At 42.8% G+C, this 26,976-nt stretch overlaps 3 protein-coding genes across 3 annotated transcripts; 2 read left to right on the forward strand and 1 right to left on the reverse strand.

The window, feature by feature from the left end:
• The first annotated feature begins 23 nt into the window (after positions 1 to 23).
• On the forward strand, positions 24 to 3,251 carry LOC112461649 (adenylate kinase-like). Its single transcript, XM_025026969.1, has 4 exons — positions 24 to 246; positions 623 to 859; positions 1,327 to 1,494; positions 1,799 to 3,251. Exons 1-4 carry the CDS (start codon positions 133 to 135, stop codon positions 2,027 to 2,029), a joined length of 750 nt encoding a protein of 249 aa, XP_024882737.1. The 5' UTR covers positions 24 to 132; the 3' UTR covers positions 2,030 to 3,251.
• A 416-nt stretch (positions 3,252 to 3,667) lies between these two features.
• LOC112461645 (zinc finger CCCH domain-containing protein 14) lies at positions 3,668 to 10,123 on the forward strand. Its single transcript, XM_025026964.1, has 7 exons — positions 3,668 to 4,079; positions 4,927 to 6,831; positions 7,008 to 7,173; positions 7,597 to 7,760; positions 7,872 to 8,205; positions 8,292 to 8,424; positions 8,579 to 10,123. The coding sequence occupies exons 1-7, from the start codon at positions 4,041 to 4,043 to the stop codon at positions 8,808 to 8,810; spliced, it is 2,973 nt and encodes a 990-aa protein (XP_024882732.1). The 5' UTR covers positions 3,668 to 4,040; the 3' UTR covers positions 8,811 to 10,123.
• Positions 10,124 to 12,519: 2,396 nt separating this feature from the next.
• Positions 12,520 to 26,034, reverse strand: LOC112461646 (glypican-6). Its single transcript, XM_025026965.1, has 7 exons — positions 25,926 to 26,034; positions 20,803 to 20,945; positions 17,007 to 17,255; positions 16,336 to 16,504; positions 15,511 to 15,919; positions 15,164 to 15,333; positions 12,520 to 15,081 (listed from the first exon to the last, which is right to left on the reverse strand). Exons 1-7 carry the CDS (start codon positions 26,032 to 26,034, stop codon positions 14,726 to 14,728), a joined length of 1,605 nt encoding a protein of 534 aa, XP_024882733.1. The 3' UTR covers positions 12,520 to 14,725.
• Positions 26,035 to 26,976: the final 942 nt, after the last annotated feature.

Consider the following 26,976-nt stretch of genomic DNA (forward strand, 5'->3'; position numbering starts at 1 on the left):
GTGACGCGGTGTCGTCGGTCGTCGGTCGTCGGTGGCTTCGCTTCCCCTGGCAAACCCTGGCAGCAATTAGCATCCTCGCGGAGGTACCCACGCGAACTTTCGTCCCATCCCGTTAACAAGATACCGTAAAATATGCCGCCGCAAGCGAACGTGGTGCCGAAGCAGCCGAAGGAGAAGCTCGAGACACCGACGAGCGGGATTAACGCCGTTCTGTTGGGACCACCCGGTAGCGGCAAAGGCACTCAGGTATTTTGCGTCTAGAAAAAATTCGCGCCTCATATTATTTTTCAAGATGAAGAAGCTACTTGTCACTTTTTGATATGACAATGACTCTTGCACGTGGCCTGATGGATTGATTGTGCTGCTTGGTACCAATCTGCTCTCTATCGAGGATATTTATTTTATAACGATACATTTTTCTCGTCCATATTTGTATTGTAATTAGGTCTTCATAAAAACTTGGAGATATCTCCTTGAATATTTTTTAATTACAAATTGCTCTTTATGTTAATCAATCTTCAATTAAAATCAAAGACGTGTAGAAGATATCTCAAAGTCACGCTGAAACGTTTAATTACAATCTCAAGGATTAATTAAATTGAATGACGTTCCCCTTTTCCAGGCCCCGCTATTCAAAGACAGATACTGCGTATGTCATCTGTCCACGGGCGACATGCTGAGGGCCGAGGTCAGCTCTGGTTCTGCCCTCGGAGCTCGGATTAAGAAGGTAATGGACGAGGGCAAATTGGTCAGCGACGACTTGGTGGTTAGCATGATCGAGACCAATCTGGAGAAACCCGAGTGCAAGCGTGGCTTCTTGCTGGATGGCTTTCCGAGGAGCGTGCCTCAAGCGGAGAAGGTAAGCCAGAAAAAGTATACTCTGGACTGCGTTCAGAAATTCAATCTGGGTAACTCTAAGCTATAGTTTACATTACATAGACTATGGCCGGTATTCATAATCAATTCTTATATTTAAGACTGTCTTAAGTACAATCTTAAGATGTTATTAACCAATCTGACAGAGCCGTATTAGCATCTTAAGATATTACTTAAGATGGTCTTGAAATAAGATCTGATTATGGCCGGTATTCATAGTCGGTTCTTATATTTAAAACCATCTTAAGTACAATTTTAAGATGTCATTAACCAATCACAGAGCCGTATTAGTATCTTAAGATATTACTTAAGACGGTCTTGAAATAAGATCTGATTATGAATACCGGCCTATGGCATTAGAGTTACCTAGGTATGCCTAGGCACAATTCCTGAACGCACGCCTACAGAAGAAACCAAATCACTGCCTCTGACCTATCTCTTTTTGCACAGCTCGATGAAATGCTCAACAAGAGGAAAACAAAGCTTGACGCCGTGATTGAGTTTGGTATCGAGGACAAGTTACTGATCAGAAGAATCACGGGTAGGCTGATACATCCAGCTAGTGGTAGATCGTACCACGAGGAGTTTGCTCCTCCCAAAGTTCCCATGAAGGACGACGTAAGTGATAAGAAGCCTTAATAAAAAAAAATGATGAACCTTCTATATCATAATTTGGAAAAGTATTTTTTTTTACTCAATACAAATCGATGCGTTTGCAAAACGCTAATGAAAGATAAAGGTTTAGCGACATGCTGACCCTCATGATTTTGATAATATATCTCTACCGGAGATAACGCATAACAGCACGTGTTTTTTAATGACGAATACATATGATATAAGACATAATGGTTGCATAAATGAACAAATTATGGAGTTGAATTAAAGTCCAGGACGTTGAAACATAAAATCTTTATCTTGACAGATCACCGGGGAACCTTTGATCAAGAGATCTGACGACAATGAGGAAGCTTTGAAAAAGCGATTAAACACATATCACACGCAAACCGCGCCTCTCGTCGACTACTACGCTCTACAAGGGATCCATTACTACATTAATGCAGCTCAGTCCGCTGAAAAAGTCTTTAAGGATATCGATCAGGTCTTCCTGAAAACTTCCACCACGAAGAAGGGCTTCTTTAGCAGATTTTTCTAGAACACACTGCCAATAGAAGTACTTTCCAAAATGTTCTTTTTTTTTTAATTTTATTCTTTAATTCCACCTGAAAGAAACAGAGATAATTGTGAACATGTTGAAATAGCGTTTCAGTTATCTAACGCTTGTCTAATAAGAGTAATTCGCGTCTCGATATTAATCCTAGTAACATTTTAGTAACACGTCACGTTTACAAGGATCACCGTAAAGGATACGTCTCGTGACAATACGTAAAACGAAGATATGTAGCAGTATTTTATAGACACCATATTCTAGAGAGGTATAAGGTGCTACAATCGTGGATCAAATGCACACGATTTATCGAAGCTAAGAATGTAAAATAATATGCCTATCACATTAGCTTAGTAAAGAGACCGACATTTGTATATAGTCGTTAAAGAGTATTCCGATCCGTTGTTACCATATACATATATTGTGTGCGTGATATTGTCTGCTTTATAACTTTATTAAAGTTTATATTGAGACAGACTTTTATATATTACGACGTATTTTTGTTTTCTTTTACCGCGAGAGTTTATCTGATTAAAGATTGAAGTATGCGAAACAACGGCGAGGAAACGAGCACGGCGACCACGCTATCTACAAATGCGCACATTTTTTTTTAGTTCTCGATATTTTATTTGATTATTTTTAGCGTTAAACGCGATCGACCTATCTTGATTTTTTTTATCTTGGAAGATTTTGAAGATCGAGTGGCAAAATTTTCAAAATGTTGATATCTTTTTGCTCATACAATCGAACGAAAGAACGAATCATAATCATCTCAAAATAGATAAAAAATTTTGAGTTAATTATAATTCTTGGATTGATAATAATAATAACGTCTAACTGCCACGATTAATAGATAAACGTGGGATTTGTGTATGCGGACCTACGATTGCATTGCGCCTCTTCGACGTGTTAGGAGAAACAGTATCAAAAACGTGCAAGAGTAACTCTATGGATACGCGGAAGAACATTTGCGAAGTCACTCCTCGAAAACACGATTTTACGAGAGTACGGACAAAGCGCAGCGCAAATTAGAGACCTATTTTACATAGAAAAAGAAAGCAGATAGATATATTTTTTCTGGTACACTATAGGCATCCTATGTATGTATATAAAACTAAAAATTCCAATATTTTCCGAGAAAGAGAGAGACAAATGTAAATCTGTAGAAGAATAAATCACACGTGAAGTTCTTCATGTTATCTCAAAATGATATTGACAATAATTTTAATTGTACGTGTAATATCTTATCGCAGATAAGAAAGCAAATATTCTTAAACAATATATTTCTCAGGTTTAATTTTAGTTGAAATTACTATGACTAAATTTAAATTTTTTTCTGACGGATTAGGGAAAATATAGTATAATTCTTTTAATCAATAGATTTTATATAATTATGTATACATATACCTATATATTAATATATAAAAAAATATATATATAAATGATATATTACTATATTTAATGGCAATTTAATTAGCGATTAATGGCAATGCAACAGAATTGTTTAAAGTAAAATTTCTAATTGTATAATTTATTCTCTGTAATTTAATCTTTTTTTTTCATACATTGTAAAAATCGAAGGATTCATAATTTCTATCATATTCTAATAATTTCTATTCACGTCAACAAACTAGTAAATAAATCTTGATGACTGCCGATTAAATTAATTAAAATGTAGTTTGAATCATCCTCGAGGTGAATTTTCTAATTCGATTGGCCGTTCGGATCGTCACGCTAGTAGAAACTGGCGAAACCACTTTTCGACGTCGGTCGCGCATCTAGGCTCGTTTCATGCTCCGTGAAAGCGAGACGTTTCGTCCGTCCGTCCGTCATGGCGGAGAATGTTTTCGTTCCGTGATACGCCGACTCGTGATCGCATCGGCTCATCGATTCGACCGGTCGCCGACACGACGAGGACGACGAAGACGAAGACGACGACGTTGACGTTGACGTTGGTTCACGCTCGACCCGGTGGAACTCCAGCGATCATCCCACGATCATGGACACGCGCGGCATCGAGGTCACGAATCAGCTTCGGGTGAGTTTTTCTCGGAATGTCCAGGTGACGGTGCGACATTCGTCCGATCGTCCGGCTGCACGAGGACCCGGACGTGACGTTTGATATCCAACACATCCCGATTATCATATAATCGTCCGGTTCCTTCGGTAAGACGCGGGACGCACGCTGGAGCCGTTTCTTGAAAATTCGGGCGCACCCCAGCTTCGAGTTTACTCTTTTATTTACTCAGCGTTGATCTCTGTTTCTCTGTTCACGCAGAAGTCTAAATATTGGAAGCTATACTTTTGTCTTCTTTCTGGAAAATGATAGAAGACTGTCCTTGAGAAGCGATTGTATAGTTACGTACTTCTTAACAATAAGAAAGATATACTTGACGAATGGTATTATTCAGATTGAATCGCAAAGTGTACAAAAACTCAAACCTCGTAAGCCAATCGCAATATTTAATTTTCTTGCGAGGAATGTTTTCAGAGAAACAGATTGGACGCTGTTCAAGGGGCTTACCGAGGTGTCTAGAATTGTTTCCTGTGAGGCAACCTCAAATCAGTGGCTTATGAATTGATTCGGAATGATAAACAAGTTAAAAGAGGCCGTTGGAATGCATAAACGTCAGAGATAGTGTTAGCGTATTTAGCAATGTTAATTAGAATTTGCAAAACATTATGGAAAATGTCACTGCACTTGGGAATATTCAAGTCATGCATTAAATGAGTGAGGAAGTGTTAAAAAAAAGCAATTCAAACATTTAGTATAATTTATGTAATAAATTGTTTTTTACGAGGTCTGATTTTTGCTATTTTTATTTAACTGCGAATACGTTCTACAGTTTTTCCCTAAATAAATTTTGCCGCCTGATTTCTTTCAGAGCGCCATCCGCGCCAAGCTTATGGAATTGGGGGTTCGTTACGACGAGGAGCTACCCGATTACATACTGGTAATGGTGGTGAACAAGAAATCCCGTCAACAAATGCACGACGACCTAAATCTGTTCCTGGAGGACTGCACGACCGTGTTCGTCGACTGGCTGCACGATCAGGTGCTGAAGAAATTGCAGAAAGTCACCGTGGCCAAGAAGAAATCGTCCCGCGAGTTCGTGCCTACTGTGGTGGTGAAACAGGAGGAGGAGAGAAAGAAGAAGAAGATAATCGCGACCTCCTTCCTGGAGGACCAGGCGGCGGAGCAGTCCACCACGGCCGTCGACAAGTTCGCGGACAAAAGTGCGAAGAGCGAGAAGCAGCAGTTGCCGGCGCAGAAGCAACAGACTTCGATCAAATCTTCTGCGCCTAATCAAAACCCTGATGAACGAAGTCACAGCAGGAGCGCGGAGAGAAACGTCAAGGGGGTGCAGAGCAAAAGTAAAACGGACGAAGCATCGTCGACGCACAGCGGTGGATCTTATCAGGATTCCGCCTCCTCGAGGAGGTCGCAGCAGAGTTCCGGACGCGACGAGACCGCGAAGGATGTCGCCGCGCCGGAAAATCCCGCTGCGAAGACCACGGACACGCATCGCGATCCGAAAGCGAGCGAGGCGCCGGATAAGAGTCTGAAGAGATCGCTGGAGCCGTCGGGTAATCGTCACGACAGCGCGGAGAAACGGAGCAACGAGGCGAAGCGGCCGAAGCCGTCCGAGGAGGAGAAGGAAGACGATGCTTCGTCGTCCTCCCCGGACACGGCCACGAGGCGGCTCAAGTCTTGCGTGAACAAACCGAGGATCACGTCGGTCGTGTCGGTAAAGACCCGGCTCGGCATAAACTCGCCGCGAAAGAAGTTCGAGAACTACCGGGAGAAGGAGGGCAACGGCCGCTACCGCCCGTCGGAGAAGCGGTTCGAGAAGTCGCATCGGTACGACAACGGACGCGGCGGCGGCGGCGGGAAGGGCAGGAACTTTGAGCCGGACGATCGGAGCTTCAGGCGGAGTCGCGACGGCGACTCGTCGTCGCGGCATCACGAGGCCGCGAGCAGAGTCAACGACGTGAGGAGCCGAATAGAGAGCAGCAAGAACGAGAGACTGCACAGAAACGCGGAGTCGAGAGAGCGGATCCCGAATTCGGGCTCCAAAACGGACGTGTCTGCGAAAAAGTCCGCGTGCACTATCAAGGATCGTCTGGGCACCGTGAGTGCCAACAGTAAAGCCCAAAGACAGTCCGGCAAGTCGCAGGAGGCGTCAGATTATAGGAATAACCCGAAGAGCTTCGAGCAAGCGGGAAACAACAATAAGAACATCAAAGACAGACTCGGCCCGTTGAAAAATAATTTCAGGCCGGTGCACAAGCAGAGGCAGCTGAGGACGGCAACGGAGGACGACGAGTCTTTAGCTTCCCTGAATCCCGGCGCCGAGGGAAACGAGGAAAGGGTGGAGAAAGAGGAGGAGGACGAAGCAGACAACGACGAGCAGTCGCTGACCGGACCCGTTAAGTCGCACATAGTTGCCGTGAACAGATCCGCGGCCTTCGCCGGCGCGAGGACCGAGAGGAAACGTACGAAGGCTTCGAACGAAGTGCCGTTCAGCGCGACTCAGAGTACCGGTTATCCGGGGGGACACGGGGGCACAAAATCGCAACTGGACAAGATGAACAAAGGAACGTCCAGCGACGTGGATGAGGATACCGTGGATGACACGAGGTTACCGAGTAAAGTGATTGTCACACCGAGACCTTTGAAGCCGCTGCAACCGACGCAGAAGCGCGCCACGCAGTCGCTCTTGCTGCGAGCGGTCGCGGAGGCGAATCAGTCGGTCGTCAAGCAGAAGAACCCGGAACCGTCTCTATTCGTAAGTTTCGCTAACACATTGTAAATAATCCTGTAAATCCAAGCAACGACTCTCTGTAACATTGTAATACCGAGATTGTCGATAAAATGTCTGCGATATGTTTCTGGAAAAAAAAAAATATTACACGTCGGAGAGGGAAGAATGAATTTTTTTCATCGAAGGCTCAATTTTGTTAGGACAAGAAGCCGGTCTTAAAGCGTCTTAAGCCTGCCCCGGCTCGTGATGTAAGTCAAAACTTGTCGGTACATTTTAATTCTAGTAAGAGACTGGTCATGGAAAAGATTCAAGTCGAATTAAATACGATAGATCATCTGGATGTGGAAGACGTCGAGCACGAACCGTGTAAGTCCCATCTCCGCGGAGACGCGTTTTTCGCGTTCAGAGTTTGAAAGAGTTACAGGATCTTATTTCGTATCCTACTTTTACCCTTTCGTCGGAATCTTTATTTATCGATTTTCCTATTATTATTATTTTAAGACCTGGGTATCATTAATCTCATATATCCTTCATTAGACAGAGACCAACTATCATCCCATCAATCTTCCACTAATAACACCTATACTAACAGCTTCCAAATATTCACAAACTGTAAGAAGTACAGTAAATGACTTTGGCCTAAAATAATAAATATTTCAGAGAAACGATGATGATATGTTTAAGATAAATAAAGATTCCAATACGAATCCCTTTTGCGATACAAAGACTAACTCTTTCATCCCTCCACCCTGGATTTTAATTTCTCGCTTATTATCGCCTAATCCGTAGATGTACCTCAACCGGTAACGGACGAGCATATGGGAGTGGTCATGTCGTTGTTCCAAAGGAGCGACGACAATCAGAAATTCTTAGTCACTCTGAACGGTTACAACAACAATCTCATGAAAGAGAAAATCAGCTCCGAGGATGACGAGGAGCGGCTGGAGATGGAGGTAATTTCTTCTTCCGCCACCTGTAAAGCATTCCCTCCTTCCCTTCCCCCCTCTGAATTTTAATTCCTCGCGCGCATTCTAGACGCACGATGTTCCTCCTCATGCTCGCAGGTGAACGAGGACGACGAGCTTGCACTATTGACGACGCACAGTGAGGCAACGACGGCGACGACGGCAACGTCGGCGATAGCGCAGAACGACTTGGAGATAAGTACATTTAGAATAACGGAAGATAACGAAGCGGAAGATAACGCGGATGCCAGTCCGAAGGAGGCGAGCGGAGAGGAGAACAACGAGAACTGCAACACAGAGAACGTGGATAAGATTGACGAGATGCCGCGTAAACGGAGAAAATTGAGTCCTATCGTGTACAACAGATCTCACTCTCCGAGTCCCGCACGACTAAAATCTAACGCGTCGCTACCGCCGACGTTGGCCGCCAAACGTATGCATCAAAATTTCTTTCACGTTTGTTCACGACGACATATAGCGATATAAAGTGTATCGCTATAACGTGTTGCCTCCTTTCAGCTCCGGATAAAAAACCATTGGTGGAGAACACGGTCCCGACCGTTTTAGACAAATCCAGGGAGAAGTGTAGATATTGGCCAAATTGTACGTTAGGGAACAAATGCGCGTACCTTCACCCACCTGTTATGTGCAGGTAGTGTATCTTTCGAGAGACTTATTGCATCAGAATATATAAACGATACTTTTCTCTTTATAAATACATGCCAGAAAGCATTCAACTTTTTTTTAAATTTTATTATTTTACCTAATATTTATTGATTTTTGTAAATTTTCATTATTTTTCGCAGTGCTTTCCCGGCATGTAAGTTCGGTGACAAGTGCGCCTACAAGCATCCCAAGTGCAAGTTCGGTTTGTCCTGCACGAAGCTGGGCTGCGTGTTCTCGCATCCGGCCCAGCAGTGTAAGTATCATCCGTTCTGCACGAAACCAGCGTGCCCGTATTCTCACCCGGCCAGTACCGCTCCGGCGGCGGAAACGACGAGCCAGCGGGCGAAATTCACTTGGCGGCGACGAGACTGAACGTATGTACCGCGGATGTACAAACCTGGATATGTTCTGATCGGATCGAGGTTCTGATCCACGTAAAATTACCTTGTACACGTCAACGATAAGACTGTACAAGCTTAAAGTAGCGTAAGTTGACACAAAGTTACCGCAGCGGAGTTAACTTCGCGATTGAAGAATGCGTCTAAGAAGGAAAAAGAACAGAAGCTTCGTCAGTAGAATCGTGATTTTACTACATCAGATAGTAATTTTATTTTCTCTTAAATCGAGAATCCCAGCAAGATGTAAAGGAACTTTTGCAGAACTTTAAACAGTGAAAATTAATCGTTTAATCTCAATTAAGCCAGATTTAAAGTAATCGTTAAAGCTTTAATTTAATTTAGGATGTGTGTTAGATCGCAGATTTATATATATTTCCCCGTTGATTGTCTATCGCCTTAGATTCTAAGACCGCGTGCACCGTCAGTCCGAACTGATCAATATTTGCTGCCATTCTTAGATTATATAATCTACTTACAATATGAAAGGGAAGGATTTTAGTTTAGTAAACCAGGGCTAATGAACTTGGCCTTGGGGTGATCGTAAAACTCGTTCTCCTTTTTAGGATCGACCTCGCTGATGCAATCTTGTCTCAATTTATGTACATGAATATGTTCGAAAATATGTATTGCCAAACGTGCGATTCTACTATCGTTAGTATATACATATTACTGGTGTGTAATTAAGTCAGAAGAATGATAATTAGATCTGCTCTTTTTAGCCGCACTTTTTGTAAAATCTGCATTTTTATTTCTTAATCGTCTTTCCTTTCGCTTCCACTGAAGTCCGCCGAAGTGCGCGCTTCGTTTCATGCAAAAGGGTATAGTTAAGAGGAGCAGATCTCTATCGTACCGTTTCACGTCGAGAGCGATATAACGACCGTCTCAAACGAGAACGTTTGTGTTGGCGTTATAGATTAACTCAGTGCTCGTTTTAAGATTACCGGCGAGGTCTCTTCGCTGAGAGTATCTACTCGTATAAGCGCGAATTAAACATCCTCGTCCAGTGACTTATAATCCGGTTTCGAGTGGGGTAAACGCGGTTGTTATAATCGCGTGCCGTACACTCGGCGCCGCCTCCGCGGTCGAGGCAATCGTAAAAAGTCAGGTACTTCGTTGCTCGACCACCATTTATGTAATTTAACACGAATTGTATAGGATCTTAAGTATAGGAAAGATGGTTCCGCATTATTTTACCTAGTGCTAGTGAACGGTCGCGCATGAGATGTACAATATTATTGAGACTTGTCATTATCAGAAACAAATATACGATGATTTCTGTAAAACGCAGTTTCGTTCTCGAGATATTCTCTCGTCCCCACCCGTCTTCTTCTTCGATAAAGGGGCGCCGCGGGAACCTGTCTCTAAGAGAGAGGAATTAAAACGACGGGATAAGTGTGTAAACCAGCGGATCGCGATTATCGCGGAAAACAATCATGATAATTATTATAATTTAAATACACATATGTCGAACACACACATATCGTAGTCACGGTCGGAGGAAGGCAAGAATCGATCGAGACGTACTGCGGTACGCAAGCTTAGCTGCGTGATTTATTGCGTTTGTTTTTATTTATATTCGTTTAAAATTGATCTCCAAATGAAACTTTTACGTCGGCGTAATTAGCGTGTCAGCGTACTATAACATCACCCTCGTTTCGTTCGAGGGAATGAGACGCGTGTTTGGATTCTGTGAAACATTATCGCGATCGTATCCTAAGATCGACAGATCAACACGGTTTCTTTCATGCACACAATCGTATATACTCGCACACAACTCCGCGCTAATATATATATACGTATAAATCTATGTATATGCTCTCTATCATACTGTGGGGCACTTAGAAAACTCGTTAATTCGTTCTCCTTCTCATTCTCGCGTCGACTCTATCGACCGGAAATCCGGGCGGGCCACGGATGCGTTTGTGAGACATTTTAAAGTAGCATATATATTATATACATAATATATATAGATTTGTTTCTTTCTTTGTTATTCGAGGATTGCTTTGTCTCGAAGGGGAAAAATAAGAAAATAGTGCGCGCGCGAACGTATCTCTCACCCCCTTCTAACATTTTTAATCTACTTTCGACAAGCGGAGCTGGAATCCTCTTCAGCGAAAGAGAGTAAGCTCGGTAGATCTACTGTAGAGAGAGAAAATGAATTAAATCGTGATCGAAAGGGGATTCGCTTCTGCGAAACTGAAACGTTTCTTCCCTACTTTATGTAATCGCTGAGGTGTACATTTTGTAATCCTAAGCAAGATATTCTTCTCCTTCTAAATCTTCGAATACAGACAGGAACATTCGGATTTCTTCAGTCGCGACTCGAAGACCTCGCGAGAAGAGAAAGAGAAGTGCGAAACGCTCCGTGTCTCTTTCTTTATTTTTTTTTACAAATCCATCAACCGTTAATAAAGCTTTCGCGGATAACACCCTGTTTCCTGTTCCTCGATACCCTTGCATCGCCGTATACTGTACGACGCGCCGTCTTCTAAACTAAAAGAAAAGAAGGGGATGGGAATTAAAAAAAAAAAATGGGAGAAAAAAGAATAATATGTTATATGTATACGGTACGTACATACAATACATACATACATACATATACAATATATATATGTATAAAAAGTGTGCGCAACGTTTTTCGCGAGATAATTTGGCAAGGATTAAAAATATCATTAATTATGTCTGCATACAAATGCCTATGTATGTGTGCATACCGTGTATCTGTGGGTATGTGTGAGTGTGGCAAACATGCGTGTACAATGTACATATGTCTTCTTCATGTGTATATATCGCGGGGAACAACGAATTCACGACATCGCGAAATTCGCTTCTCGCACGTACGACTCTCAAAACACGCGCACGCACAAGACACTCGAACCGTGGAGCGCTACAATTTTTTTTTTATATTAATTTCATTTCATATATATATATAACATATAATAATAATAAAAATAATAATAATATTACAATAATATAATTACAAATAATTAGTTTTATCCGTGATATACTATTTTAATATTTCACTAGATTTTTTTTCTTAATGTCCCTCGCGGTCTCCTCGACGCACGGCGAGCCGCTAAAAGAAAGTGCGGATGTGCGGAGGGCGGTCGTCTAATGCTCGATCTATTTGATTTTATCACAGAAGTCCGCCTCTGACCGCCGTTCTCTCGCATCGCCTCGACACCATTGCCTCCGAATTAATAATTCCTACACGAACAACGATACGGCAAAGTGGCGGATAAGACGAGCCGTTGGGCACAATGGTATAAGCCATATTTTTGCAAAACAAAAGAGGCCCTCTATAAGACTACTTAAATAAAAAATATTAAATACATAAAATATACTTGCATTATTACGAAATCATTTTCTACATACGTAAAGAAACAAATTGCAAATTTTATATCTTTACATCAAATAAACAATAAACTGTTTAACCGAGCCTGATATATTTTTTTGCATTCTTTTGATTAGATTGTAAAATAATCTAAAGCGAAAAAGCCCGAAGTCTGATTAAGAAGAACAAGAAATAATGATTAATCCGTTATACTACTGACTTGTACCATTATTTCATTCGATGACTCATAACGCTCGACAAACGCGGAATTCACGTAATCGGAGAACCAAACTGATTCCGTTCCTGTTTTCGTAACTGTACTTTCTATAGTCTTTCCGTAGTTATTTTCTTTCTCTCGTCGTATAAAGTCTGACGCATACACATATACTTCATTTTAAACGCCGAAAGCGTAAGCGTCACGTCGCATTCTTATCACACTCCCTTATCCTTATCGCCCCTATCCTTATTTACACCTTACATCGCAACAAACGTTCCTTCGCATCTTCCACGCTATTAATTCTACTGCAGATTAATGTTACAATGCTCTACGGCTCGGTTTCGCGATAACGTAACACCCTCCGGTACCCGTTCAGGCCGTTATTATCCGTTAATTGCTATTTCCATTTGATTATATCGTGTTACACGTTGCACCAAAGGGATCGTATTCGCTGTCGGCGAAACCGAGCGACGGAAACACCGGTCTTCGTTAATATATCTCACACACAACGTGAGCCAAGTTGAATCCTTGCCTGATGGACTTACGGAATCGCCGCTGATCCCTTCGCGACTCTTCTGACGACTATCAAAAAATAATAATATAACATCAGTAAATGCCGTTCGACGCGCTAAACGCGCAGTCAATTACACGTTAAAATCTTCGATTTTAATTAAAGCCGTGGGCGTTACGTATGGGGCTGCGGCTTGTCTGCAAATCCATCCGCGACAGTGAAACGTCAACGGGGACAAGGATCCTGATTGTTCTCGTGCCTCCTGCCGCGCACTCAGGACTCGCGCATCCGAGATGCTCATCTCGAATACTCCCCGAGACGCTCATGATGAACACTTAATAAATACTCAGTCCTGCTCGTATACTCCGTTCGGTCCATCTTACGTATTTCGGGTGTATATAATTAACGTCTCTCTCTCTCTCTTTCTCTTCGCACGATCATTTAGGGTTTGCACGTAATCACCATGATGCACCAATGACGTACGATTACATTATGTTTCTCAATCACTCGCCGAGCGATTAATGGCACGCAATGCGGCAATCGCGCCTGATTGACGATCTCATCTTTGGCAGCTTATCAAAGGATGCGTGCCAAAAGAAAACGGACGAACTAGGATAACTTTGCGTATTGTATTAGATATTCGAATAGAAAGAACGAGAACATTTTTCAATACCCTCAGAGTTGGCAGTAGGATTCTTATAAGAGAGTGAGTTTAAAGTCCGGAAATGTTTGACCCGATTGGAACGAGCCATCTTTCTGTCGCGATAATGTGCCCATTTAAATTCATATTCAGTAGAATAAGCTCGCGTATCTAAAATTCGGAAAGACTCGGTTCAGACTGGAATAACCGCCGTTATCCTACCACCGGTGATAATCTACTTACGCAGAAACTCGAATCTCGACAATTGGCAGTAAGAGTCTGATATAACGTTAACGGTACATCTCTAAAATTCGGAAAGTCCGTAAAATGGCGCAGTGATCCGTAACAGCGTACTATACAACAGTATTACACTCGTAATATCTATCCAGCTCACGTAAAAATTCCTTCCCGAGACATCTCTCGAAAATCTCGAAAGCAATCTCGTGTTCGTATCTTTAAAAGAGTCCGTGGATGCGTTTATGTACTTCGAAAGAAAACCCCGCTGCGAGATGACCACGCACGTCACGAGCGGTGAAAGAATACACCTGCGTGATTCGTCTCGAGAGAGCGAGGTGGAAGAATGAAAGTGAAATCGCTCTCAGATGTTCATTGAAGTTTCAGCTCGGCGGTCTATCTTCTCGATGGAATTATTTTCTTAGTTCTAAATAACATTCGAAATGTCGAAGTTCCAAGCGCCGTTTCGGCCCATCTCTGACGAAAGCTAGTGTTGTAAGAGTTCAGTGAAATAGGTCTCGCCGAGTGCCTACAGTCTCTCATTCGAATAGCAGCGTAGATAACGAATCTCTCGCACGATTTCTCCCGCTCTTGCCCATTTGTGGCAGGAGCGAGTAGCTATGGCCACGAATATCCATGTACTCGCTAAGACGATCACCTAACGCGATTTCGGTACTCGCTAAATCGATTTCATGCACGCAGTCGATTTGAACCGGAGGGTCCGAGGAATTGGACCGGAGGACGTTCCGTTCGCGAAAACGTCCTCCTTAAACTTCTCGAAGCGTTTTTGCGGAAATCCGCGAGATTCGCGGGACGATCTGATGCGCGATTTACGCGATCTGAGAGTCCGTCGAGTGATCTCCTCCTTCCTTCATTCGTCGCCGTCGAGATCGCGGCTCGCAATCGGGCAATATTTACACAGCGCTATGCTTAGAGTCACAAGGTTCACACGATCACAGCAAGTCGTTGAAGCAACCGCCGAACCACATCACCACTATCGGCATCAGGTACGTCGTCAGCGCCCTAAACAGCGACATTTTCGGCCTGCTGTCTTCTCCGCTGTTCACGGAGATGGTCTGGTTGCTGCTGCTTGTACCCGTGTTGCTCGTACCCGTGCCTTTGTGCGGCTCGATGTCTACTCGCGGCGGTATCTCAACCTCGTGGACGACCGGGGGCGACGGCTGTTTCGGGGGTTCCGGCTCCAATTCCTCACGTGGTCCCTCGTAGCCGGAGCCCTCCTTAAAGCCGTCCTCGTCGTCGGTGAACGTACCGTCGCCCGAACCGCTCCCGGAACCGTACCACGTTTCGTCTGTGAAGTCATAAGGATAATTATTATCATATAGACAAAGAGAATTGTTATAGCATGCTATTAATAACCGTCAGATAATTACCAGTATCGATCCAGTCGACATCTTGCCCGTTGAATGCCAATTTCAACCTATTCGTGATGGTGGTCAGTGCGAAAACCTGATCCCTCACGATGGTCGGTCTTGGTCCCGTACTGCGTACTTCCGGGTTCATCATCTGAGACTCGCCATCGGACGACACCGGATATAAGTACCTGAAAGAATAACAAGCGAATATTGTCGCGTACAGACTTGTTATGATACAAAGGCAACGTTATTATGCATTTAAAACATGTAGATAACTGAATTGTTAATTTATCTACAATGAAATTTCTTATAGCTGAGTGCCAACAAGTGAAACTGATTACAAATGGAATTTTAATTGTTCTCACTTGTCTACGTGCGTGCCGTTCCAACATTCTTTCGTATTGCTGGGTGGCGCAACCAGACCCTCGTTGCACATCCGGTAAGGCAAGTAGACCCAGAATTGTCGGAGATCGCGCACCCGCTGGCGTATTTCCTTCACGAGCTTGTCCAGAATCGCGGCAGTCGAGGCGCGATCCTCCGTTAACGTTTCCTGATCGAAATTCAGGGACTCCTCTAGTTCCAGTTCGCGATTGTCCCTGCGTCTACGTCTACCCAGCATCGGCCGGCCGCAACCGGTAAACACGCGTTGCGACACGTCAGAACTGCTCTCCTGGAAGTTCATGATCGCTTCGGAAATCTTCAGATTGATTGGACGCACTAGCACCTCGATGTTAAACGGTCCAAGCAGCCGATCGGCGATCTTGTCCACAGCCTCTGTGTTTGGAAATCAAAAAGCGGATCAAGCCCGAGATCGTTCCTAGCGAAACGAAAGAAAGAAGAAATTTCGCGCGGAATGTCTCGTGAGAAATATTTCTTCTATTTCTTCAACTTCTATGAAAAAGTTTAAATTAGGAAAATATAATATCGATATTATTATTGTCTCGGTTTTCGAAATATTTTCTTTTCAATCAAAGATTCGTTATTCGTATCTATAATGCGAGCGAAGAGCGATCATTTCCACACAAAAATCCTATGTAGCTTCTGAGAAAGAAGACTTTCGACGCGTATATACAACAGATAACAGATTGTGCGCGTCGATGATCCATGTTCTCTCGAGATATAATAACCGATATACTCGGGCGAGAAGGAAAGAGAGCGAGAGAGAAAGAGAGCGAGGAGAAATTGCTTACCGACGAACTGATTCCAGTCGGTGTCGAGTGCCGCGTGTTGCGCTAAGCAACCCTTCATCGTGTTGGTACACATATAGCTGCACGCCAGCACGTTGTCCGATATACCGCTGCAAGCCGGACAGGCTGTCATCCTGGTCAAGGCAGCTGCGCAATCCGCCGATGGCTTCAGCTACGGCCAACAAAGAGTTTGTTTTAGAATCTATGCGCGGTTGCGGTTGCGAAATAATGGCGTAAGATCCATAAACATACAAAGAAATTTAAAGAAGAACAGAAGTAGAATAGAACAAAGTGAGAAAGAATCGGAATAAAGAAGCAGAATAAAAACCAAGGTAAACATAAAATAGACATATATTCTATAAATTGTTGTCATTATGTCATAAATATTTTATAAATTACAATTTAATAATTTTAATTACTTCAAGCGAGTGTAAAATAAACAAAGAAATATCATCGAATCGATTTGCATCAATTTTCTTCGTTCAAAGTTTCTTTAAAAATTTGGAAGACCCAGTTTTTCTTAGATTTAAGCCTGAATTTCAATTTTTAGCATACAAAATTCAATATACAAATATTTGCTTGAAGAGTGATTGGATATCGCGTGGTTTGAATCGCGTAAAATCGAGCTACATTGATTTGGACTGTCTCGATGTTGTCACAGTGTATTCTCTTACCGATTGCATATTTTTCAGCACGTTCGCGGCGACGGTTAAGGCCTGGCTGAATGCTCTCGTGGCCACGAACGAACGTTTAATCTGCACGCCCAATTTCTGTGGCACGTCCCCGAACGGTCGCATCTCCTTCATGTGTTCGCCCACGCACTCCAAATATTTATTGTCAAAGTTGTACTGACTGTTGAGCACGGTGAACATCTTCTGATAGAGGGTGTTGAAGAAATTGTCCATGGCATCGTTGAGATCCACCTAAAACAAATAATAGAATTTTAAATTATATAATAAGTTCTTCATTATAAGGATGAATTTGGAATCCATAGAAGAAATACGTATGTACGTTATATAAATATACGCATATATTACAATAACATATATCCATATATTTGAATTATCTGCATCATATAAACATCAATCTTCTTCCCAAAAATTAATTTTAGTAAGAAACTCGAAACAAAATTATAAGTCTTCTACAGAAAACACAATTTTAATGTATTGAGAAAAATATTACAAATAAAATTATAAATTACACTTTTACATTATACATTTAATTCTGATACATGCGTATATAATCATATCGTGTTAATTCGATTTATTTGATCAACGATTATTCGGAGGACAGCACGCGCTTTTTCGATTTACCACGGCAATCAGCCGTCGCAGCCTCAGACAAATTGCGCTGGATCCGATCATAATTCGGATTAATCGAAAGCCGACAACCGAGACACCGAGCCCGCCGGCTCAATGGAATATTAATGACTCCCAGCGATTATTCGCGCAATTAGAATACAAGAGCGCCCGCTAAGAACTCTGTTTCGATCTTGTATACTGCGAGGGAACGAATGAAAGGAAGAGGAAAGTGACTTGAAGGACAAGTCGCGAAATACGCCTTTAACGTCACCATGGCAGTTAATCTAATTACACACTCATTCCTTGAATCTTGGAACTAAATATGAATCATGCTCATTTGGAGCATTTAGTGGATGTTCTCTTGCGCTTTTAAATATCAACAGTCTGAGAACTTTCTTCGTGATTTTAAACTGTCGTTGTACAGAGATGTACAAGATGTTTCACAAAATTCTAGAGTTTCAGAGACACGATAAACACAATAATGTTGCACGATATAATAGCAACATAAAATATTTTCAATATACAATATATATTATATTTTATTTACTGAAAAAAAGCTGTTAACTCGACTAAATATTTTCAATTAATTATTAGTTTTTTAATTGAAATATTTATGTGTTTAAATTAAATACGATATATTAAATCTAACATGACGTAATTTGACTCAAATACAGATATATTATTATGTATGAAATATATATATAATAAATTAGAAAAGCCGAAACGCCGTTTTTCTTTCGGAGCTTCCCGGGAGCGTTGAAAATGGCGCGATTCGCGGCAGATTAATATTCGCGATAAATTTATCAGTGACAGGAGCGTTGCAACGATAATGCATTCACGCGATCGGGCCCTTCGCCTTCCGTCGTGTGCATGCGGAACAGGTTCCGAGCGGCGCCGGTGAATAATTCGAGGGACGATTTGAATGACAATCGACAAAGCGTCTCGTCTCGATCGACGTCTTCCCTCCTCCGTATCCTCCTCCTCCTCCTTTTGACACCGCGTGACGAATTGTACAACCGTGTACCTGTCACTTACGTCCCTTCCAGCCAGAAGCCATTCTCAGCCCTGCAGCGCAAGTGTTGGATGTGTGAAACTCTGAAGAGTCCACTTCGCTTCTTTTATCTCGCGCACGGAATTGTAATCCGATAGTCCGATAGTTTGCATTCTTAAACATCCTTTCCGTTCGCGACGGTCTCTTCGACGGTCATTCGGAGTTTCGAAGAAAAAAAATCGCCTGAAAAGAAAAGCAACGCGACGCGACATTCATTCTTAAACCCGTTGCTTTTTTCAGGCGATTTTTTTCCCTCCTGTCCGGTAGGTACTGCATCACGGTGGGTACTAATCCCCACAGTTGCTTCGCATTTCCGCGCCTTATTTTCATCAGTTACCTCGCTGCAACTGGTGCCCGGTGTTGCGTTCCATCCCCGTGGGGGATGGATCGCGCTCTCCTCGTCGATCGTGACTTTATTACATCTCGCGCTCGCTTCGGAGTCTTCTCTCGTTCGTCCGCTTAATAACGCGCTTCCTGACGCGAAACAACACAACCCAGGGCGATCGTGTTTCCAAGTAAAATTAAATTCCATCCCGGAGCACAGTCCGAAAGCGGCTCCGCGCGCGCGAAAGGGAAGGAGGAGGGGGCGGTGGCGAGCTCGAGTAAATTCAATAGATCGCGGTGTAATTGCGGAAGCCCTTCGATAGGTATAGGTAGGGACAGGTACACGGGGCGAACGCGTATACGGGACCCTTCCGGCGACGGGATATTTTCGCTTTGGCGGCGGCGGGTCCCTTTAGCGGGACAACGCCGGGGCGATGTCAAAAGCACATTGATTAAATCCGCCTTCGCACGTGATTCCACCCTCCACCCCGACTTTCGAGCTTCGGCGGCGCGAACCGGACATCGTGGACAAGGGGTTGTTCCTGCTGCAGACCCCAATAGAAGTTTAAAAGCGTTAAAGGGCGGAGCTGAAAGTCGACTCACGTCGCGCGATTATCCTTCGATCGCACCTCGAGGAATTCAAGGACTCGATACAAAAACGAATTAACTTTGTTGGGCCTACTAAAAAAAATAAATTCATAAAAAAGCTTAACTCTTTTCTTAAAAAAATGTTCTTTTCTCGAAATTTTCAATTCTTTTTTTCGTAAAATTAATGTCGAGCGAATAATTCCGAACTCCTAAGACTCTCGGATTAAGAAATGATAATTAAACGATGTCGAGCACGTTTAGATTTTCCTATAAAAAAGATTTCTTTCTTTTTAAATGGTCTTGATACGATTTTGCGATACCTTTGTCGCGACGCTGACGCTAAGAAAAATTGAATGGAACGTGACGCGTTGCGTCACGTCACGTCGTTGTGTCCCGTACGAATCGATCAGAGGGATATTCGAGTGAGCCGAACGTGTGTGGAAAGGGATATAAATTTTTTCCTTTGAAGATATACGGATACCGTGACATCTGTCGAATTACAGGAAGTTCCGATAGCGGCACCGCCTTTTACGTCGCTCCGTTTCAATCGGCAAGATACAGAGAGAAAGAGATTACCGTTGCCCTTCACGTAACCCACGTACATACCGCTCGCGATACTGTCTCGAAGGATATATCGCGCACTTGTATCTCTTACTTCGCCTCGTACTCCCTTACATTTCTCGCTCGCTGATATTCCGAGAGAGGAAGGTGTCGTCGAGCGTAATTGCGCGGAAAACGGCTTGTAATAAACTTTAGATCCCGAGACACGGCCCGGCAGCTCCAGAAATTTTCCTCACGGCTCGTCGTCTTATTTATTCGCGCTTAATACACCAGGGCGAAGGGTGTCTGCTGGGGGAGCGAAGGGGGGCCGAGAGAGAAGACGGGGAAATTAAGGCGCGATTGCAATTTTCACCGGGGGGCATCACCCCGCGCGACATCAAACGAGAGGTAAATGAATGGCTCAACGTTACAGGTACCATAATTCCAAATTTGCCGGTAATATGGGAAGGACTGTTCTCTGTTCGGAAGTGCTCCAAAGAGAGACCGAACAACGCAGACGCTGTTCTAACATAAATTGATCGGGATCCGGCCTTATATAGACGGAATTCTCGGCAAAGAGTGAAATAAATCGTAGCCGCGCCATTTTAACGTCGAGATAATCAAATTCCAAGGGGAGGAAAGCGAGGGAGAGGGAAAGGTACTCACCGTTCCTTTCGCGTAATAATTCTCCAGCTCGTTGAAAAAGTCCGTGAAGACGTACGCGTTCTGCTCGTAAAGGATACCGTAGGTCTTCTTGAACATCTCGTGAAAACCTCGTTTGCTGCCCGCCAAAAGGTCCTTGAAAAAACCTGCAAACAACAAGAAACATGAGTCCACGTAATTCTGCTTAATTCTGTGAATCGCAGCTTGTAAATAATTTTATAAAGTAACACTTTAAAAATGCCATTAATCGCCGTTCTATACAGCTTCCGCTCGTACAGCTCGGTCATTTAATTAAATTGTCAATTTTTATTATTCATTATATATAGTTTTGTGATAATTAATATTATTATATATTAAATGATATGACGTAAAGAAGGAAGATCCGCGAAAGAAATCCCGAGATAACTTATCGCGACGAGTTTCTCGGCGCTTTGACGCCTCTCCCGGCGGAAAATCGCGGTCGAGCGCAAAACGGGAAATTAGTCGAGATTTCAGGGTGCGAGTCGTCGTCGTCGTCGTGAGACGAGAGGGTGGTTCGTATTGCGAATTAAAAGCCCAACGAAGTTGCGGCAACTACCCAACAGTTCTCGCTGCCTCTTCGTTCCTCTCGTTCCTCAACGTGGATCGACGTCTGTGCTTTTTACACCTCTGGTAAACTTGCGACAGAAAAGGGAGCCGGATTCGTCGCTAAAAGGAATTTTAATCACATTCCCCCCCCCTCCCCCGGGCGGAAGTGACGATAAGGAGGTTGTTCGTCGGTGAGCGAGGACGAGGAACGGGGGTGGCGGCGGATCGAGGTCGGAAAAACGCTGCTTCTCTCGTTGCATTGCAAGCGCACCGCGCCGCGCCGCGCTGCGCTTTGTTCATCGGGGGCTGCGGCCCCGTTTCAGCCGCGAGATTGAGTCAACGGTAGTTTATTTATTGACCTGACATTTCAATATCAGTACGCCAACGTGACATTTTATACAGTGCCAGCGGAATTTTATTATTAAATTATTTAAGTCTTTTGTATAGTCCGTTAGGAGAGCAAATTTTCCGATTGACAGGCCACTCGATCGCTGACAGATGCAGATAAATGCAGTTAAGTCGGACGTTAAATGTTACATTATATACCTTTTAGCGTACGAGTTAAAATGTAACGACATAACAGTTTTACAATTAGCATCGAATATAATTAAATCCCGTTGAATTTAAGATTGAAGCGTTATCGACATGATTCGTAAATGAGAATGCAACATTAAATTAGGAATCGTTTAACATTTCCTTAAATATTGGTGTTATTTAATTAGGGAGAAATAAATTTTGTACTCAACGAAATTGAGTGAGCATAAAAAAATTAATATTACAAGCTGTTTTTTTTTCTGTAGCAAAGAATTCCAATTGGAATTCCGTTTGATTTTAAAATCATCATAATTTCTGAGAGCCTTTCTAAATCAATGTCCGTCACGCGGGAACGATATCCTTGATCGATATCTTTGATCTTACTCGCGAGACCGGAGTGTCAGCAATTAGCGCGGAAATTGGAACACGTTCCAGCTCGGGAAGCATATCCACGGGTGTCTAACGGTCTCCCCCGTTGACGAAATTATTCGAAGGCCGCACCTTCTCGTCGGTCTTTCATCTTTTCCGCTGCACGTCGGCTTTTACAACCGAAGCCTCTTTGAGGTGCCACCGTCCAACTTTAGCACCTGGTACCCACTTTAGTCGGCACTCCGCTAGATAGAAGTTCGTAAGGCCTTTACGAGAAGCACGAGTCCTTCATCGTTTATACAGAATGTACGTCCGCGACAGGATATATGTATCTTATATGTTCTTGAAATATTTTTAACACTTTTATTCTTAAATTTTAAAAAGAAAACACAGAAGAGATATATTTAACAATAAATAATTTTATATTAATATGCATTTTTCGACATTGTATATGAACATAAAATTGTTTAAAAATGTTCCCTTTTTATTAATTTTATTAATGTAAAACTCTTTTTCTCTCTGTTTCACTTATTTCTTGCTTCCATTTTTCCAACGTCAATTTTTCATTTCATAAATTATCTCGTCACACAAATAATATTTCTTTTACGAGTTAGAAGATTTATAAATATTCTGAGGATACTCTGAGTGCCATTCAATTTTCCCTGATTTTCACCGATGTTCTACAAATATAACGAGGACAATCTCACGAAAGTCAACAGTGTAACTTGTGCATTTATAGGTTTTTTACGACGCGATGACACGGTTTTTCGCGATCAAAGCTAAACCTGCCGATTAAATCCCTCGATTTTTATCGACCAAATGAGATAACGTAGTCAAGTTCGGATATTTTACAGCGATCTCATTTTTAATTTCGTCCGAAGATATCTTGGTTCCCAGCTTCCTTAATAGAATAAAGGTATAATTTAATGCTCGCTTCGATGAAAATTGCTTTGTCAAATAAAGCTGAGAAATAGCAAAGGGCATTTTGTGTAAAATCATTTAAATGCATAAAAGACCGCGCGTTCTATTATATACGCGATAATATCCCCGAAGAAGTTCTCTCTCGGAGTGGTTGCTCTTCGAGACACGCAGCTGGCGTTCAGGGTAACGGATAGTGTTCGAAACGGCTTCAAGAGAGCCCGAATAATTATCGTTCTCGACACAGGCATTCCGAGGGTATTCGGGTATTGTGCGAATTGTTAACGCTACCTACCTACGCTAATTACGATGGCGCGCTCGTGTTCAACATTCAACTATTAATTGCAGCGGTGCAGACGGCGTTCTAAATGCAATCGCATCTGTTTGCAGCGCACAAAGATATATAGACGTCCCCGATGTTGCTTTTATCGTTATCGAGACTTACAAACGTTTGATGGATATCGAAGCGACGAGAGATAACGGGGACGCGAACAAACGGCTAAGTCAATACAAGTGAAACGCAACTTAAACATAAAAAGTTTTAACGCTACTTTGAGAAAAAACAAATAAAAGCTCTACATAGCTGTACAAATAATTTTTACAAATACTTTTCATAAGAAAGTAAAAAAGAAATGAAGAAAGTATGGATAAATGACGACCTAGTTGCGCGACATAAATATGTATAATACTTGTATACCGTTTCGTTATTGAGTTGCGTGTATTCGCAAACGTCGTGCAAACTCGGGCAAATCAAATTTCAGGCATCCCGACCCGGGGATTCGGATATCTAAAAGGTGCATGCAAATGCGAATATGCAGACACACTTTGGGGAGGGTGGATACCGTACCGGCAGCCGTACGAATACGGAGGAAACGAGAGGAAACGGCGGATATCCTGATGATCCCCCGCGCAATTTACATGAGCGAAGGCGTGACAGATTCTCCCTATAAATCGCCGAATAACAAATCAATAAGGACGCTTTTATTTGCGGCGCGGCCGTGGCGCGGCGGCTTCCATCCTTGCCATATGAATTCGGTAAAATTGGGTAAAATATACGAGATATTCCTCGCCGCTCTTTTTCCCCAGCCGCACATTCCCTTGTAACTAATATCTTTGCGGCAAAAATATATCGTTTTCTCTCTTCCAATGCTTTCAAAAAATTCCGTTCCGCAGTGATTAATACGAAATGTATGATGCTCGAAAATATTTTCGACGATAGAATGCCGTTATTACGTGAAAAAAATATCACTTCTATTTTATTTAACACACTTTTTCAGTCCCTCGTTCGGAAAAAATGTCAAATTTTGCCCCATTTTTGCACGCGCCATTATTTTCTTCCTCCGTATGTTGACGTAATCGAGTCGAATAGTCGAAAACGCTCAACAACGGTCCGCATGCAGATGCCCTCTTCGAGGCGCGCACACAAGACAGTATCCGCATCAAGAGCACGCGCCCCTTCGTACGACTCTTGTAAAACCCTCGTCGATGCAGCCCGCGCGCGGTTCCCCTTTAATTAGAAAAAAAACCCTCGCGAGCCGACCTCGCGCTCTCGGCTTGGAGAAGCGCGGCCGCGGCGAGAGGTCGTCAACATCCACTTTCGCGCCGAGCCGCGGCTGTGCCGTTATCTCTCAAATCTCCTTTCATCCCCGCTCTTCATCCCTCCACTCAGGTGGGCTCACGCTTAAGATGAGAGTGTGCGTTCGATCGAGCATTGTGTTTCGAGCATGTCCGTTAAAAAAGTTCGCCCGAAGGATTGACTAGACTGTTCACCGAGGGTGATCTTCCGAGTGACGTCCGGCCGATTAAACTGCTCGGCGAGGATAAAAAGACACTTAACCGCGGAAGGGGAGAAAGAGAGAGAGAGATTTTACTTTCATTTTACTGTTGTAAAATTTGTTTTAGTTACTACTTTCTGATTCTTCGCGTTTCTGCAAATTTACATTTTCTATATAAAAGCTTGCTCCGCTCTGCAAAAGTTTCTCTTAGTAATCTCTGAGTTCCTTTTCTTATATACTTAAACTTATTTTGCAATCTTACATCTCGTTCTTACAGAAACATTACAATCTTTCGAAAGACTTCTTCGGACGTGCAAAACGAAGAGTCACTTTCCCGCTTCGCTTTTCCGACTGCTGGAAACTCGAGTCTCTTACTATGAAATATTGGCTTTACTTCCGGTTAGTTCCTGAATCCTACGAGCACAGCGCGTTACTTTCGAATAAGTGGATTAAAAGGATTTGAATAAGGCGATTAAAGAGTTTCGCCGGTGTAAAGCGAACAAAATGTTGCGACGAGCGTGGAAAGCAGAGGGGCGGTTTACGCTGAAATTTGTATCGGGGGACACGAGGGGGTTGTTAATCGCCAACGCTGAATACGCTGAATTTAATTTCTGCTTACTTTATCCTAAAAGACTTCCATCGGAGACAAAATACTTTGTTGTATCTAAAATATAGGGATCTACGTTTTGATAAAAATACTTTCCAAGGTACGAGTAATAATTTTTTAACATTTAACTGCGTGTTTTGCGGTTCTTAAAGTTTCTTCGACACTGACGGCGATAAGCGACAAAGGATAGCTTTGTTTTCTCTCTTTCTCTCTCGCTGCCCTTCGTCCATTCACTCAACTCCCCGATCTAGTGAGAAAAAGAGGGAACACATGCCGCGATATTCCCATCGGGCATTGCCACGCGCCACGGGTTTTCCCTTATCGACGAAATCGGAAAAAGACGGTGCTATACTCACTGTGGAACCTGTTTCCCCGCATAGACAGGACCTGATGCATTCTCTGGAGAGTTTCTTTGGTGGCCTTCTCGTGCTTGTCGCGTGCCCGCGCCTGCAATCTCACTTCCATGTCGGCCGAGCAGCACACCTCGCCGCCGCTCCTCGCGCTGCCGCATACTTTAAGCTCCTTCGCTATATGAACAGAAGAAAAAAAACTTAGGTTAGTGAAAAATATCCTAACGAGACAGTGAAGCGATCGGCACGTTCGACAGGATCCAGAAATTCTACCGCCTGTGGCAAATTAAAATTATATGTATATACATCTTTCTTCTTCTTATTTTCTTAAGACCCTGTTAAACTGCCGACGTATCTTTCATTACCCGCGTAAATTATATTATGTTTCTAATTTCGTCGAAAAATTTATGGAAATATTTTCTCTTTTATTATGAAAGTATCTAGTATCCTTAATGTTTATTCTTAGCTCGCAAAAATCTTAGAAGAAGTTTGCCGACCTCTGTTCTAACATCATAGGTGAGAAAGAATAACTAAATAATAAGTGTTATAATAATAAAATATTATAACTTGAACTGTTAATCAGAATATATAAACAAACTAATTTTTTTTTATACAAAGTCAAAATAAGATTGCAACTGAATACAATAAAAGCTTTAAATGAACGCAATGAAAGAAAAATTGCGCAAGTAATCTCGCTTCTACATTCCTCAATCGGCATTTCCGTCGATGGAAAAACTAAAAACGAAAGGAAAGACAACAGCGAACGAAATGTTTTCAGGCTAAACACCGTGACTGGAGTGTGTTTGAAGAGGAAGGAAAGTCTCGGTGTGAAAAGCTCGTTGAGACTTTCGGTAAATGCAATTTAGTTTTAAGAATCTGAGGGTATCTACGTCTACGTAAGTACACAAAACGCTCAGACTTGAGGAGGACGGAAGACATTGTTTTCCCTCCCGCACGTGTGAGGAGGAGCACACTATTCTGCACACATTCGCATCAACGAGTGTCAAGTCGTAAATTAAGCACAGAAATTACTGTTCCTGTTGGAAGTGGCTCCAGT

Source organism: Temnothorax curvispinosus, unplaced genomic scaffold, assembly GCF_003070985.1.
Source record: "Temnothorax curvispinosus isolate PA1 unplaced genomic scaffold, ASM307098v1 QBEX01011537.1, whole genome shotgun sequence".
NCBI classification, from domain to species: Eukaryota; Metazoa; Arthropoda; class Insecta; order Hymenoptera; family Formicidae; genus Temnothorax; species Temnothorax curvispinosus.

Bases quoted from the DNA above. Each gene is read 5' to 3' on its own strand.
- LOC112461649 (XM_025026969.1), top strand. From the start codon at position 133: ATGCCGCCGCAAGCGAACGTGGTGCCGAAGCAGCCGAAGGAGAAGCTC. The intron at 860-1,326 runs GTAAGCCAGAAA...CTTTTTGCACAG, and splicing joins GCGTGCCTCAAGCGGAGAAG to CTCGATGAAATGCTCAACAA. The intron at 1,495-1,798 runs GTAAGTGATAAG...TTATCTTGACAG, and splicing joins AAGTTCCCATGAAGGACGAC to ATCACCGGGGAACCTTTGAT.
- LOC112461645 (XM_025026964.1), top strand. From the start codon at position 4,041: ATGGACACGCGCGGCATCGAGGTCACGAATCAGCTTCGG. The intron at 6,832-7,007 runs GTAAGTTTCGCT...CAATTTTGTTAG, and splicing joins ACCCGGAACCGTCTCTATTC to GACAAGAAGCCGGTCTTAAA. The intron at 7,761-7,871 runs GTAATTTCTTCT...TCATGCTCGCAG, and splicing joins AGGAGCGGCTGGAGATGGAG to GTGAACGAGGACGACGAGCT.
- LOC112461646 (XM_025026965.1), bottom strand. From the start codon at position 26,034: ATGGAAGTGAGATTGCAGGCGCGGGCACGCGACAAGCACGAGAAGGCC. The intron at 20,946-25,925 runs GTGAGTATAGCA...TGTTGTTTGCAG, and splicing joins GCGGGGAAACAGGTTCCACA to GTTTTTTCAAGGACCTTTTG. The intron at 16,505-17,006 runs GTAAGAGAATAC...TGTTGGCCGTAG, and splicing joins TGCTGAAAAATATGCAATCG to CTGAAGCCATCGGCGGATTG.